Raw genomic sequence first — 17500 nt, forward strand, 5'->3', positions numbered from 1 at the left:
GGAAATCATTGCTGCTCTTTAACTCAAGCAACACTACTGAGCATCCTTAACGATATAAGATTGGACAAATTTTCTTTGGATCAGGGAGTCAGCCCCAAATTTAGGATCTGGATTAATTAAACAAGCCACATTGTAAAAATGCTTACAAATGATCAAGTATGTTTTGATTTTTTTTTTCATGTATGCTCTTAAAGCAATGGGAGAAGCTGAAGGCTATTTGGGGACACAGTATACCTGATTCAAAATCTAATTAAACACAAACACACACACACCCTTTTGGGATTTTTCCTCCAGTGGGAGATGATCCTCTTTCCAGAAAGCAGTAGAAAGAGACAAGATTTTATTTGGAGGGGGCTAGAAGCTGGATGATAATCCCTCAAAGTGAGTTAAAGATTCTAATGGACTTTTTGTGATGCTGAAGAAACTTGAACATACTCACTGGAGGCAGTATGGTACGGTAGTACCACTCCACACTGGCTGTGGAGTCAGAGGACTTTGGACAACGTTTCTGTCTCAAAACCTGTCTCTTGTTTCCCTACCTGGATGACCTTGGATGAGTCATTTAATTCACTAAACTTCAGTTTTCTCATCTGTGACATGAAGAGAGTAAACTAGATGCTCTTTAACTTCTCATCTAAATAAATGCTTCTATGAACCTATGTGACCTCAGGCAAACCATTTAAGTCTGGAACTTAGATCCCTTACTATAAAAAGAAGTTAGATTAGTTGGCCTCTACGGTTCATTTTTATTCTGTATGTAGGCTCCCACAATTTGTGATCCTATGATCTTTTTTCATTGCCTTTCACCCTAGAGCTACATGGGGCTGAGCAGCAAGGTGCAGAGCAAGCCAGAGTATTATTTCATTCTGTACTTAGTATAAGACAGTAGCAAAGGGAGGAAGGATAGTGGAACAGCCTGCTGGTAACTAATGACTGACTGACTGATGGACAGTTTTCCCTTTTTCCTCTCCTACTTACATCAGAAGTCAGACCCAATGTGCTCTGGAAAGATATGACCCCAGATGTTCAGCGAGGAATTTAATGCATGTAATTTAACATGGAAGATTCAACTCCGGGGTTACAGTTTGCAATCATATAATTATAGCTGGTTGCACTAGGTATCATGATGAAATTTCAAGGTGCCATAGTGACCAGCTGCTTAAGAATTGACATCCAATGACTAACTTTGATAGACTTATCTCTTCTTAGCAATGCAAGGATCTAAGACAACCCCGACAGATTCATGATGGAAAATGCTATCCACATCCAGAAAAAGAACTATGGAGTCTGAATGCAAATTGAAGCATACTATTTGTTCTCTCTCTCGTTTTTTGTTTCTTTTTTTTCTCGTGGTTTCTCTCATTGCTTCTAATTCTGCTTTACAACATGACTAATGTGAAAATAGGTTTAATATGAAAGTATATGTAGAGCCTATATCAAGTTGCATGCCATCTTTGGGTGGGGGGAGGGGAAGGATGGGGAGAAAATTTGGAACTCAAAATCTTATGGAAGTGAAAGTTGAAAACTAAAAATAAATAAATTTTAAAAAAATAATTGACATCCAGGAAGGAGAGAATGAAGGAAGGAAGGGAGTAAAGGAAGTGAAGGAGGGAGGGAGGAAGAAAGAAACAAAGATGGAGAAAATAGAGGAAGGATCAGAGGAAAAGAGGAAGGGAATGAGGGAGGAAAGAATTGGTAGTAAAATTTTTAAAAACTGAAACCCCAAATACTGGAAACTGACATTATATTGCCATATGATTTAGTTGCCCAGCAAGATGTGAGTGTAGCAAAGCCTTTAGGAGTTTACCTAAGTTCTTTACCTACTTCAGACCACCCTGAGCAGTTCTAATTTTACATTCAACAAAATGATTTTAGTGTTTCTTTGCACTTCTATTATCACTTGCATTCCCTACTTTAATGGTACTTTATGTCCTATGGCACCTCTTCAATCTTACTTAGATTTTGTTTACAGTATCTTTGTATGCTGTAAAGCTAAGACTTAAAAAGGTCATTCCCAACCTGGTAATGGCAATGGAAGATGGCTGAACTACCCAGCAGGAGTTATTACAACTGCAGTAGCAGTAAGGGTGAGCTAGGGAGGTTTCCTTTAATAGAGCTACTTTAAAAATGAAGGAAAAAAAAAAAAACTTCAGCTAGGGAGTAGAGATTGCCAACACCTTGTTCTCCCTCTGCTCACTGCTTCCCTTCTATAAAATCTGTAATTGGAGACACTATATACTCTAGATAGGTATTTTAGCCTTTCTCTAAGCTAAAGTAGACCAGGGCCTATGCCAATATGAATCGAGGCCAATAAGATGCAAGGCCACGAGTTAGTTCTTTAAACTCAAGAATTTATTTAACATATACTTTATTCATTGTTGTGTTTATCTCTTTCGTAGTTAAAAAAAAATTCACAGGATAGGTTGTCATTTACCATCTATTTCTTAAATGAAGTTGTCTTACAGCATTAGAGCACAATGTTTGGGTTAATGCCATTGGGTTGTGTGGTAAAGCTGGCACAGTGGAGGATAGAAAGCTGACTTGGGTTCAACTCTTGCCTCTGACATATCTTGGCTATGGGATTTAGCCTCTCAGTGCCCCCAGGCAACTCTCTAAGGCTATAAATTACACAGTGGGTACCAATCTATTATTGGTAAAGGAAGTTTCATTCCCTCTACGAATGAAACCATTGGTCTAGACTAAAAAAAAAAAAAAAGAAGGAGAAGTTGATATGGTATCAGACTGAAGAATTTAGTCTTCTTTACCACAGGAATTCAGTAATTAATCATGGAGGAGAGTGGGAGGAAGAATGAGGTTGAGAGAAAGTCATAGCTAATATTGCCTCAGATCCTAGAATGGGAATAGAGTTCTGTTGACAACTTATCTATATAGGGTCTTCTTACCTGGACCCCTCATCTGGTCAAGAAATAAAAGTAGAAGGTCATCAGAGCAGCAGTATTTTCTGGTGGTAAACTGAGTTGTTTATTCTGAAATCATTCAGGACCAGTCCTCAGATTCCATCAGAATAATTGATTTTCATAGAAATGTGCATCCCTGCTTTGTATGGAATAAGCTCTGAAGCTAAGGCAGTGAAGCAAGGCAGCCTCAAAGCACTTGGAATACACAGAAAACCAATATAGAGATATCAACATTACAAATGTAGACCACAAAAGAACAGAGCAATTACTTGGGAGAGAAATTAAAAAAAAAATCTCTGGCTTTGTGGATTTCTGAAATTAAATGTTATTTTCCACTATAGGTCTATGTTACTTATAGCTTCATATGGATTCAGGAAAAATTAGTTATTAATTAGGGGAATTCTAGATAAAACAGGAAATAAAGAACAGAGTCACAGTCATTTCTTTAAATGAAAATTGAGAATTTTCTTGGCCCAGTCATTACCCTGAGCTAGAATTTCTAAACCACATTTGTAACAATCAGTTTCTTCTGTCCACAGATTTAAAAAAAAAACCAAAAACATTTTCCCCTAGATATACTAATAGTTTTCAGAATGGAAACTCATATGAATGCATCAGATAAATATCTCAGTTCTTTAAATGGTCTTTTAATGTGCTAAATTCATTACAGGGTTCTTTAATCTTTGTTACTTTTTATTCTACAAACTCTTTATCTGTAGGAATAGATGAGCAAAACTTTTGGTTTTGTTTTTGTTTTTATTTTCTTGGAAAAAGCATGCCTTTAAAGTCACTCTAGGTGGAACATGCCTATAGTTCCCTGTTGCTGGAGAGGATGAGTATGGTGGATAGCTTGAGTCAGGCTAAAGCTGATTAGGTGTCTCCACTAAGTTCAGTGCCAATAGCCCCCAGATGTAGAGGGCCACTAAGCTACCTAAAAAAGGGTGAACTGACCTAGGTGGTAAAAATAGAGCAAGTTGAGACTTCCAGTTTGGGATCAGGTCCATGAGTGGCCACTGCACTTCCAGACTGGGTAAAATAAAAAGTTGTTTTTTACTCTTGTCCAGCTCTTGGCGACCCCAGTTGGATTTTTCTTGGCAAAGATACTGGAGTATTTTGCCACTTCCTTCTCTAGCTCATGTTTACAGATGAGGAAACTGAAGCAAGCAGGGTTAAGTGACTTATTCAGGGTCACACAGGTAGTGTCAGAGGCCAGATGTGAACCCAATCTGCCAGATGTGAAGTGAGTCTTCCTGACTCCAGAGTGGGCACTCTATCCACTGTATCACCTAACTGCATAAGATAGGAAGATGCAGCCTCAAAAATATAGATAGATAGATAGATAGATAGATAGATAGATAGATAGATAGATAGATAGATTGAGATAGAGAGATAGAATGAATTACCCTCTCTCCTGTAAACATTAATGTACTTCATCATGGTTCATTTGTCCTATTTCTCAGCATCACTTCTGCCATTATCAATGAATACAGATATCCTTCACATTATGTAATATATGTTGGCCACTAAATTCACTATAAAGTGAATTTCTACAAAGCAAATCATATTTCTCTACTGATTTCCATTACATCATTGTAAGCATTTTCCTGGATAAAAAAGAATTCCCCAATTGATTAAATTGGAATCACTAGGCAAAGATGAGAGGTCAAGGTGATAGCTGAGCATGTGGTATGGTTGGCATAGCCATCTAGCAACAATGTTATGCCTGAAGGGAGTGGTGGTCCTCCCTTACCATTTTGTCCAGAATTCTAGAATTCACCCTCCATCTTCTGCTACTATAGTATCACCCAACAAGGACTAAAAATATTTTAGTACTTATAAATGGCTATATCTTCCCTGGAGCAAAGTTTTCTCTAACTTTCCTAGACTAAATCTTTATACAAATAGGCTAGCTTAGATCCTTTCCCTGCCATGCAAATAAATGAACAAAATCGAATGGTATTCTATTTCACAAGCAGTTGCAACCATCTGACATCTGTTTCATCTCAGCCTGAAGATTTCTTAACCTCAAGGCTTTAAGTTCTATCAAAATTAATTATTAATTCCCTTTTTTACTGATTTTGTAAATTCCAAATGTTTCATTTAATTTTAATTTTTTCTTATAACAGGAGTTAGAGTGTCAAAATTTGAGGACAGTCGGTACTATAGAAGGCATTTTGTAGCACATACCAAAAATAACTCCTTCTCTAAAGGCATTTATAGCTTAGAGAGAATCTTTATCCAAATAGGCTATGGGTGGTATGTTTTTGTTCCCTACAAATAGCTTAAATGACAGCAAGAGCTAGCCAGAGTACATGGCTGAGAATCGCACATACTAAAAATATAGAGCTGCCATCTTTAAGCCTGTTCACTTAATAGAAAACTCAGAGCTCAAGAGATTAAGGATAAGAATATATAGGATAAACATTCAGAATAAATCAATTCAATAAACATTTTTACTATATGCTAGGCACTATGCTAGATATTAGGGATCCAAGACAAAAATTTTAAAAGTCCTTGCCTTCAAAGAACTTATATTCTACTTGGAGGAGAAAATATGGACATGGATATGTTCATGGATATGGACATGGATAAGTACATGCAAAATATGTGGAAAGTAAATAGTAATTTCCTTGGGAAGGGGAATAGACCTCATGTAGGTGATAGCACTCAAGCTAGGTGCTGAAGGAAGCTAAATACTTTACAAGACAGAAGGAATGAAGGAGTACATTGCTCTTCTGGGGAACAGCTCTTACAAAGGCATGGATGGAGAAGGGAGATGGAATATTTTGTACAGGGAACACTAAGTAAACCGGTTTGCCTGGAATGTAAAGTGTATAAAGGAGAAAATGTACAATATGTTTGCAAAGGCCTATTGGAGCCCGATTTTGAAGGACTTTAAATAACGAAATAGTTCATGTCTTGAGCAGAGGAGTGATATGATCAGACTTTTGCTTTAGGAAATAAGATTTTTTAGCTATGTAGAGGACAGATAGGAGAAAGGAGAGACTGGAAGCAGGGAGAATAACTTTGAGGTTTCACAACTTGCTGAGTAGAAGTAGTTGAACACCTGAACTTGAGTGGTGACCATATATGTGAAGAAAAGAAGACAGATGTAAGAGATATTGTGAAATCCATAAAGCTCAGCATTTAATTGGATGTGAGAGCTATAGGGAGAGTGGAGGAACTTACAGACATGTAGAAAATAACTCCAATGCTGCAGACCTTAATGATGATGATGGTGACCTCAATAACAATGGGAAATATAGGATGAGGGAAGGTTTTGGGGATGTAAAGGGGCTGAAGATAATGAGCTATGTTTTGGATATGTTGAGTTTGATGTGCCTATAGGGCCTCAGGGCTGCTCGATGGCACAGTGGATAGAGTGCCAGGTCTAGAGCCAGATCCTGACCTAGGTTTAAATCTGGCCTCAGGCACTTACTAGCTGTGTGACCCTGGGAAATTCACTTAACCCTGTTTGCCTCAGTTTCCTCATTTGTAAAATGAGCTAGAGAAGGAAATGGCAAGCCACTCCACTTTCACTGCCAAGAAAACCCCAGATGGAGTCACAGAGAATCGGACATCCATTTTGATGATGATATATGTCTATATATTAACCTGTGGTCTTGTCAGCTGTATTTTTTGTTCCTCTATCTCATGCCAAGCAAAGTGAGAATATTTGCTACCTGAAGCAGTATTAGTTTGTATGTCCTTGGTCATATATTCCCAAAAGGAAGAAACTATACAGCGATCCTGGTTGAGCAAAGAAATGTATGATTAAGCCACATGGCATGAAGTGTCTTTATAGCGGAATCTGTTGTCCATTTGATATGATGCTAAAACCAGAAAATACACATCACTCGAGACTCTGTTGAACTAGCATCCCAGAGAAGAAAGGTCAACACTTTGGTACACACTCCTGCAACATGGAATTTTAATGAATAAAATGCACACCCAGATTCGCTTGCTCAGAAAGCAGGCATCTTAATTTGGTGTGGTTTTTAGCCATTTTCACATTTCACTATCTTACCATCATCCCTACCATTTAAGCCCCTTATTCAAGAATAGAATGCATTTCTGTCTATCTCTGCCCTCCTGATTTTGCCATAAGGAAATTGGCATTCCATTGTTTTTTGTTTGTTTTGAAACAGTGAAAGATGACTTGAGATTGTTATAGTTCTCTACTTTAGGTTCCTAATAAGAGTCATCATTCTTTATTAATGGGAAAGTAGGATCTGTGAATCCAAGTTAGAGCAGTTTGGTTATGTGATTAGGCAGGGTTTGCTCCATAGAACCCCAACCTTGGTCAATATTTTCAGGTAGCTGTTTGTGCATTAAGGTAAGAAATTACCATCCTTTGTATACTTGGCTCACTAGGCAGGGAAGGAAAGTGACATGGGAAACAGAATGCTTTTACAGATTCCTAAGAGTTAAATAAAAGCCCAAACCTTTTTGATGTCAGCTCTTACCTACTTTAAGAAAAATACACTCTTTTTGGATTCTTATTTCCATAAATGTAGCTTTCATTTTTGCACATTATTTGACTGTTAAAGCCTAGAATTTAGAAACATAATTTGGGAACCCCAACTCCAAGCCAACCCATTTAGGGTCCAGTCCCTAGCTCCTTGCGAAGGCCAATATCTCCTTGAAGTTGCCAGGAGTGCAGACTTGTATTAGTGGCCTACCATCACCTCCTAAAAGCTACAATGGGATATACATGGTAACACAATGGGGTCTCGAAAAGGACTGCTATAGTTCATCCTCATGAAACCCATGGAACTCCTCTCTCTCTAGCCTCACCTGTTTTATCTGTTGTAGAAACAATGTCATGAAATGAATACCTTTGTGCACAGACGAGTGATGTTTTGTGTTTGTCAGGCTTGGGTTAGAGGCAGCTAGGTTGCACAGTGGGTAGAGTATGATCTAATTCCACATAGTAGTACCATATAATGCTGTGGTATTCAGTGATTAAGGCATGATAAAATGAAATCATGATTATAAAGCTATTTTCACATAGTAACTAAATGCTTATTCCCTTCCCTCATTCCCAAGCCCTATTTTTTTTAATAAAACCCAAGGGAGCTGTCTGAATGTTGTGTATTTCTGATGAAAATCTTTTGCTAAGGTGGCTAGAAGGATTTTTATATCATGTTGTTTGTTCAGTCACATCAACTCTTTATGACCCCATTTGGGGTTTTCTTGGCAAAGATACTGGAGTGATTGACCATTTCCTTCTCCAGCTCATTTTATAGATGAGGAAACTGAGGCAAACAGGGCTAAGTGACTTGTCCAGGGTCACACAGGCAGTAAGTGTCATTGGCCAGATTTGAACTCATGAAGAAGAATCTTTCGGACTATAGGCATGGCATTCTATCCACTGCTCCACCTAGCTGCCCTTTTTGGACAATACTTCTATTTTTGTTGTTGTTTTGGACTTCTGATTTCATCAGCATGGGAGGACTCCCAGTATGTAAATTCCCTCTATTGATATAGATAGACATCTCCTCTGTAGGTTCTAGACTTAAAGAGTTTCCTAGAAACATTAAAAGGTTAAGTAATATGCCCATGGCCACATAGCTATAGTATGTCCCCAAGGCAGGAGTTGAACCCATGACTTCCTGGCTCCAAGACTGGACCTCTATCCACTATGCCATACTGCCTTGCCTTAATGATAGCAAAAACTGTTGTAACAGTTATCTAATACTGCATATCTGCTGGATGATAGACACCATCCTCAAATTAATGCTCAGCTCTTGTCATAATATCATTATGTCATAACAGTGAAAAACTCTAATTAAGAAGATGTGTTTGCCAGGGAAAAAGTTGAGTATATCAGTGAATCTACTTTATCATGTATGGGCATTCCCTCCCCCCACTCCCCCGAATCCCTGACAACTATGAGGCTAAATTATAAGAAGAACATCACAGATGCATGGTGCATTGGACAAAGAACACATGCATGCATTTAAATCACGTATATCTTACTTTTTACTGATGTAATTGTGAAATATGTTCTTTTTGCATTCATAATTAGGGGGTGGAACAGATGGTGAAGGCTTAGTTTAAAATAATCTGTCATTAAAATAACCTAGCCTACTGGTAATTCTTCACTCTAACTGGAGTTAGGTCACAGTAACAGGATTTTTTTTCCCCTGCGTTGGAATACACTAGAAAGAATTAGGGGATTTTAGGGATAGTTCAACAGATGGGGGTCCTTCCCCCTTTACGGGCACCAGAGTAAAATTTCACTGTGTGAAATTTGGCTGTAAGGAATATATAAAAATAGCTGGGTCAAAACTCTGATAAATACAAGTCATTTGGCACAATGCATTAAGCAATGCATTGAACATCAGCATACCTTTAATCATAATGGTACAATAAGTCTCATAGACTTTGAGGAAATAACTCCTTGTCTGACAGATACAGTTAGAGGAACTCAGCTGTTGTGGGGTGGGGGGGCGGAACAGGACGGAGAGGGGAGGTTAAGAACTGTTACCTTACATTTTGTATGTTACACTAATGTCAGGGGATAAAATTGTAATTACTGGCATTATTATCCGGAGGTCTCATAGCCAATGATGTCTACATCTCAACCTCATTTCCACCGTGGACACCACATACTCTTAACTGGGATGGGACAAAGGACATCTATCAGCCCTCTCTGAATAGCTTAGGACTGTTTTTTAATAAGAAGAAAACTGTTTTGATAAATCAGCTACTGTATGCCTTTAAAAGTCTGTTTTACCGTTTCTGCTAAGATTTTTTGTTCTCTAACTGCTTTGAGGAAAGCATATAGATTTCAGCATGGTATTATAATAAATCTTCTGGAGGAGGGACTAGCATTAACATTTGTGTTGGTTCTTTTTCATCTTAATCCAACCTTGGATAATAATCAGAAAATTCTACATAGTGGGTAAGAAGATGTAATTAACCCTTTGACCTCAGAATCTTAATTGGCGCCTGTTGAAAACAGTGGGCAGTTTTAAAAAAATTAAAAAGTAGCCTGCAGTGATTGAAACAGCACAGTACATAATGGCTTTCTCAAATCAAAAAAAAAATTAATGCCACAGAATGTTCAGATTAATCACACTTGGTTCCTGAGTCTAACTGATGAAAATATTTTCTCCCCCTACCTACCCTCTTGAGATCACAGACATCCAAATTCTAACCAGCTTTGAAGGCATTCTGGAACTTCTCCCAGGATCTACCTAACATATTTTGCCCCTCCCCCCAAAAAATCTGGCATAGGGTTGGGGGTGGGGGTGACGGTAATTATAGTAATGCTTATTTCCACAATAGAGAAAACACGTGACAGTGTGAGCAGCGTGGCTTAGTGGAAACAGCATCTGAAGTCAGAGGGACTGAGTTCAAATGCTGACTCTGCCACTTACTACCTGTATAATTTGGGGCAAATCGCTTAGCCTCTCTGGGCTTCGTTTCACGTATAAAATGAAGAGGTCAGACAAGACTTCTAAGGTTACTTCTTCCTCTAAATTCGTGAGCCCATCAACTCTTCCTTTAGAGCTATTAAGCTAAGTAGCACAGTGATTAGAGCACTGGGCCTGGAGTCAAGAAGACCTAACTGTGGATCTTGCCTCAGACGCTTATTAACCGTGTGACCCTGGGCAAGTCACTTAACCTCTATTTGCCTCAGTTCCCTCATCTGTAAAATGGATATAATAATAGTACCTACCTACCAGGGTATTTGGGAGGATCAGATGTGAGAGGTATTTGTAAAGTATTTTGTACCTCTTAAAGCTTTATGTAAATAAAAACTTATTAATAGAAGTAGACACATAATTTAATGATTATGATTATTATCATTATCATTATTATTTCGAAGGTACTCAAACTTGAGATATAGAAATTCAAGATGCTGCTTGTCGGTAAGATGCCACCTGTGTGACCCTGGGCAAGTCACTTAACTCTGTTTGCCTCAGTTTCCTCATCTGTAAAATGAGTTGGAGAAGGAAATGACAAATCACTCCAGTATCTCTGCCGAGAAAACGCCAAGTGGGGTAACAGAGACTTGGACACAACTGAAAAATGACCGAATAACGACAATAAATTTTTTATTCATTTAAAATGGGAAAAATCCAGTCAAGCAGTCTATGTAATATCTGAACAATCTGTGACCCACCTTTTCACCAAACTTATCGACTTTAGATGATGGAATATTTTTGTACAATGTGGACACAGCTTCACTGAAATCTCCCCAGGAAATTAGAACCTGTGTCTAAGCCTGCTTTGTTGTTATTGTTGTTGTTTTGTTTGTTTGCTGCTAAAACAAGGTTTTTAAACGGCTTCCTTTTAATAGATTCTGATGTTCTGCTTCCTGATATTCCTTTTTCTGTCTCTGTTGCCCAAGACTTCTACAGCAGATCTTTTTTAATGCAAGAAAGCCAAGCCTTCTTCACTTGGACCTTAGAAGTATGAGTACATATGGATTATATCATTATCATGTCCTGGATTTAGCTCCAATTATTGATTTTCGATTTGATACATAGAATCATAGAATCATAGATGCAGAGTTGAAAGGTACCTCAAAAGCATTCAAGTCTAACACCCTCATTCTACAGGGGAGGAAACTGAAGCCTAGTGAAATTAAGCAACTTGTCCAAAGTCATATACATAGTAATCAGTCAAGGTAGATTTTGAACCCAGGCCCTCTGCTTCCAATCAGCACACTTTCCAGTCTACCACACATGCTAATCATTTGAAAAGAATGATTTTTTTTCTAAGAAGTTTTAAGCTGTTTTAACAGTACAGATGTTGTAACAAGGAAACTCTAGGTAGATTTGTATTTTATAACTTTATAAATATAAACTAGGGAGTCTTTGTTTTTAAACGCTTTGCCAAGTAATTGGTCTTCGTGCGGCTTATTCTTTTGTACTTCTCACCCCCAAATGCAGACTTGAAATTGTTTCTCCCAACTAGTAAACCAGAGGTGGGGACCAGCATCAGGGGCAGAAATTAATCAGGAAGTGGAGGAAGCAAAACAATAAAACTGCTCAGAAAATACCATTCAATATTTTAAAGAGGCTAAAATTATGACAGGGATTTAGGGGACAGTATATTTCTTTCTGATTTTGCATATACTTCTGTCATCTTCCCCTTACTAAAAAAATCCTTTTGATCTCACTAGATGTGGGTTTCCATGTCTCTTCCAGCCAATGTGGTATTCCAAATATTTTCAGATTCACAACCTCTAATAATATTACCAATCTTTGTAACTTCATAATTATTGTTTTCCCATGGCAAAGTAGAGCGTGTTCACCTTTATGGCACCTTGTTAGATAAATAACACAAAATGAGGGGTGCAGAAGTGATTCAGAGCATAAAACACCCCCTACTTGCAGTGCAAGAATTTAAAGCAAGTTTATTCTCAATTTTAGTGGTGTATTCCCATCTGAGTCCACAGTGATTTATACCATTCATCAAATTGAAAATGCAGCCCTTCATTTGGAAACTGCAGTGAGGTTTCAGGACTTACGGATTAATGTGTGGTATCTCTCCCTTCCCCTACTCCCACTCCCACCCCTACTCCCATTCCCATTTAAGGAGTGGTAATGAAAACTAGATCTCAACCTTAATGTAGAGTTTTACATGTAAAGAATAACGCTGGTGAGATTGTAATGGAGCCACCCATCAACACATTGGTCCTTAATCTGATGACTTGGTTTGTTAGTTATTGCACCATAGAAACATGGAGAAAATGGCATATAACCTTCTATTAATTAACAAATTGTTGAGATGCAAAGTGGCTCAAGTGGACATTTAACATTCTCTACATATAGTCATCCATTTATTTAGTTATTTTCTTTTTTTTTCCATTTACTCAAGACTTCCTTTATGACAATTTCTATTCCTCTTAAAGTTGACTAACAGAGTGTGGCTATTTTCATCTGAGTAACAATTGAAATCCCAAAATCCAAGAGAAGTATTTCATAGCATCTGGAATTTCTCACTTTTATACATTGTGAAATATCTCATGATCAACATGGCAGAGATGTAAGGAGCCCCTCCCAGCCCCCCCCAATAAAAGAATTTTTACAGTAAATTCAGGCATTTTATTCCTTCACATTTCATACAATGCCAAAAAGATGTGAGGGGATACCAAATACGAACAGTTACTGAGCAAAGAAAGCAATGCTCTGAAATCGGCCTGTCTTGCTTTTGTCTTAGTCTGCAACCAATACGACCCTTTACTAAATATCAGTCAATTTATATCTGTCTTTCTTTCTTTCTTCTTCTTCTGCAGTCCCTGGATGGATTCGTATTTGCACTAAATCAAGAAGGAAAATTTTTGTACATTTCAGAAACTGTCTCCATCTACCTAGGCCTTTCCCAAGTAAGTAAAACAAAAATAGCTTCTGAAAGGTGATTGTGTGAATGGCATCACTCTTAGGCTTTTTTCATTCTTCAAGGAAAATTCTGCTTTGCATGAATTATCAAATGTATTATTTAATTGCATCTCCCAACTCTTCTTGCGTGCTCATTGAGAAGCAGGGGTGTCTGTACTGACTGTTCTGAGATAAACTTGGGCTTGAAAACTTCCCCCCCCCCACATTCCCCCCACCCCAAAGAATCATTATTAATTTATTGAGAACAAATGGAGTTTCTTCCCTCAGTTGTTTTGAACTTTGAAACCTCTGTGCCCAGTAGGAGAGGGACACACTAATAGTGCTTCCCTGGTGTCCTATTACTGGATGTTTATGGAGTACCCTGCATTATCCTGGGAGCTGACACAATGACAGAGAGTCATTTGGAGTCAAGAAATGCTGAAAGAGACCATTAAAATGTGTTGTGGGGAGGGTTTCAGCAAGGACATATTTTGCTGCCTTTGCAAATGTTCCTTAATGCTGAAAGACAATTTGATAAAATAAGATAGTTATTCATTTTGTTTTTGCTGTTTAATTACTAACCCATGTTTGTCAGAGGTTAAAAGAAAAGGAAATAGTGGGGGCAGCACAGCAGGGGGAGGGGGAGCCCCTGTACATTGCCTCTTCTTAATCTTTTGTCATGAAAAAGTTGAAATTTAGTATGATTTAAGTGAGGAGTACAGGCTGTGTTAACAGAATGCCAAAATGTCCTAACAAAAAGTGAAAAATTAAGCTAATTATCTGGATGTTTTATCTATTGCAATGCCCAACATCTGGATACTTGGAAATGTCAGGGTGATTGGCTGAATTTGGCCCTTTTCGTTTTGATTCTTGGCAGAGTGGAGTCACAGCCAAAGGGGAAAAGGATGTGTGTATGTGCAAACATGTGCACACACATACGTGCAGGTTTGTGTAATGATCTGCCAAGTTGGATCATCTCCTTCTAACCCCTTTGCCCCGTGGAGATGGAGAAGGAGATATGATTTGTCTCTCTCTTCTTAAACAGTGGCCCACCCCTGGACTCATTGCTCCTGAAAGTTGGCACCATTTTTAAGGAGGTTACCAGTGCAGTTGGAACCTCTTGGTTGCCAGGGAATTTGCTGTGTAATAGATATATCAAGAAAGACATACCAAAATAATGAAGAAGGATATTTGATATTTGAGTGGGAGGTGAGGTAGGAGGAGGGAAGTTGTGATCTGGTAAGAATCAGGATGAATCTTTTTAACTCATGCCTGTATTATATACATTATGGCATTTTCTTCAGGATTTAGCAAGCCAAACCATAGAAATAGAAACTGAGCTATTGTTAACTCAATATTAGTATTCTTGTATCTCATTAAAGCCCCTAGTTTTGTAATAGGCTTTAATCCTTGCCCTAATCTGTTTGGGACTCAGTATCAAGGCTCTCCAATTTTGAACTGGTGCGCCACCATCTTGCTAACACTGTCAACCTCCAGAACTGGGGTGTTTATGATTATATTACGCTTCTATTAATCTGTTTTATGCATAGTATCCAACAAAGTTTAATAAGCCAGTAAAGAAGAAGGATGAATAATTAGCTTAAGCAGGTAAATGCTAATTATGGAACTCCTGAAAGGCATCCATTATACAGTCGCTTAAAACAAATTTTACAGCCCTGGTTAGTGGTGTAATCCAAATTCTGTCAAGGCAACTGCATTTTCTGTAATTGAGATGTGTATGTTTGCTTTGCATAACAGATGGCTCTGTATGCTTAGACTGATAGCTAGGAAAATAATAATTGCATTATTCTGGCCAAAAGAATATTAGCTCTTGGGTTTTGGCCATTTCAGTCAGTCCTCCTGCCAGCACAGCATATGCACATATATGGATTGGATTTTCGAGGAAATTGATGCATCTGGAATAGTGTGGCCATCTGAAATATCATCTGTTCAAGAAAAATTTGGCTTTAACCCTGTGCTAGTTTCTCCTTAAAAGCATTTTATTCCATTGCTTTTCAACCATAGTCATCGGGTCTATATTTACCCTAAATCTGTGTCAAATTGTTGAACTTCTGCTAAATAAAATAGTTATGTGGACATGTTACAGTATTTGGCATCTCCTGCATAGGCAATCCTACTCTTTAGATAAAACATGTTTCTGGATATTGCTCCTGAAAGTAGATGACTGTCCAGGAAAATATAGACTGCATGTACTGTGTTGCCTTCATTGGTTTGAGCCACATTCAGAATCTTTGGTGGAAACTGTCAAATGAACAGGTAAAGACAAAAAGTAGAGCATCAGTTTTTATTAGGCAGCATTAAGCGGATAGAACAGGGAAATGTAAAGCAGCAAAAAGGTCTATACTACCTTCTGGGGCTTCTTTACATATATGATCATCAGGATATCTGGGGCACAAAAATCAAAGAGAAGATTGAGGTCATATGAATATTAGATGAATATGTTAAGTCTCAGATACTAATGCTGTGGGCTAGGGGGAAGAAATCCTAAACAAAGATTTGGGGATAGATCGATGAAGTAATGTATGTAAAATATCTTGTTAATCTTAAAGCAATATGTAAATGTTAGCTATTTGAATATAATAAAATAAAAGCTTAGAGAAAAATTGGAATCCTAATTAAGTAATTGAGAAATACCCCTCATATCTTTTCAGTGACCACTTCAGGGCTCTTAGGGGTTCATCAATGAAATTAAAGGAAATGCTACTCCAGCAGATCTCAGTTAGGCTTCATAAAGCATCTTTTCTTTTTTGAGGAATCATCCCAAATGTCTTAGCAATCTCTCCTTAATTCCATTCTCATCAATATTTTTTTGAAAATTATTAGAGGAGGAAGAGACAGTAGTTTGTTGAATTCCTGACACTCATGTGGAACCAAGAAGGATTGGCAGATATGAACAGTCCTCTCCTTTGTAAATGATGCTGTTAGTTCGAGTGGCAAATTCAGATGTTGAAGACAGACCCTACACGGATTCTGTAGAATAATAGGACAGATTGGCAAGTTGTTATATGTTATTGCAACTATCATTTTAAACCACCAGTTTTATCTTTTCCTAATTTCTTGTTTTTTTCTGAAGTGTTTAGAGGTATACAGGTTTTTAAAATCCATATGCCTAGGAAAGGATGGGGAAAAGATCCATTGAGTCATGCTTTGTTACATTACTGCAAACGCTGCCAAATTGGTTTTTCTCTCTTACACTCTGTTGGGCCAGAGCAACAGCTGCTAATGTCTAAGAAATGTTCATGACAGTCATTTTCGTTAAAGTATTCCCAGAGCTGGTCCCACTATGACGATGTCAATGAAATTGACTCTGATGATGTTGGAAACCACTTTGCTACCCTTTTAACATTGTAATATATATGTATGTATGTATATATCGATACATATATACACATATGAAATATAAATGTGTGTGTTTATATGTATATAAAATATATGCATGTCATACATATATATCCATATCTGTATAGCTGTAGCTATATATTTAAACTAACTTCTAATAAGTAGATTGCAGATTAGAAACAAGAGTAATTTCTGTCATTGTGGGCCATGACTCAGCGCAAGGCTTGATCTAAAGGGAAGATCCCCAGACATCAACTGTAGTTAGCATTCATGAGGACCAAACTACTCTGTCCAAGGTACTTCACCCTGATGTGGCATTCACAGCTATTGCAGAGCAATATCAGGGTTCTCACCTTAACTAGAGACAACTAGGAGAAACAGGACAGACTAAGAGAGAAAGAAAAGGAAAACAAGTGGATTCAGCTTGACTGCGAGTGTGAATAATAATCTATCTTGTGAAATTCCCCAGAAAGAATCAAGGGAACCAGGGAGCCCCACCCCAAAGAAGACACAAGAAGCTGCATATTAGTTTACTAAGTGACTTGCCCAAGTTTTCACACGTGGTAAGAAGCACTATTCCCACCCAGTGCTCCACTGCCAAAAGCAATGACAGCCCAGCCATTCCACAGCCCTGCAGGTGAGGCTAAGAATTAGGCGAAGATGGGCTGATTTGCCTCCATCAGTGCTGTCTTTTATCTGAGAAATAAGAATGGTCGCATGAACCACCATCATTTAATGCAGGCAATCTCACCAACACCATAAATTCCACAGTTTTCCTTGGGAGACCTGATTTGACTTTCCAGTAGAGAATGCCTTTACCATTCTCAAAGGTAAGCAGGTAGAACTCTAGATACAGGCAAAGTCAATGATGTTTTCCTTGCA

General features: G+C 38.0%; 1 protein-coding gene across 1 annotated transcript in view; it reads left to right on the top strand.

Moving 5' to 3' along the window:
- NPAS3 (neuronal PAS domain protein 3) overlaps nucleotides 1–17500 on the top strand; it is a 1128724-nt gene that overhangs the window by 776763 nt on the left and 334461 nt on the right. The window contains exon 5 of the mRNA XM_027870104.1: nucleotides 13177–13266. Within this exon, the coding sequence (XP_027725905.1) occupies nucleotides 13177–13266 (90 nt within the window). The remainder of the gene's footprint in view (nucleotides 1–13176; nucleotides 13267–17500) is intronic.

Source organism: Vombatus ursinus, unplaced genomic scaffold, assembly GCF_900497805.2.
Source record: "Vombatus ursinus unplaced genomic scaffold, bare-nosed wombat genome assembly UNPS02014794.1, whole genome shotgun sequence".
NCBI classification, from domain to species: Eukaryota; Metazoa; Chordata; class Mammalia; order Diprotodontia; family Vombatidae; genus Vombatus; species Vombatus ursinus.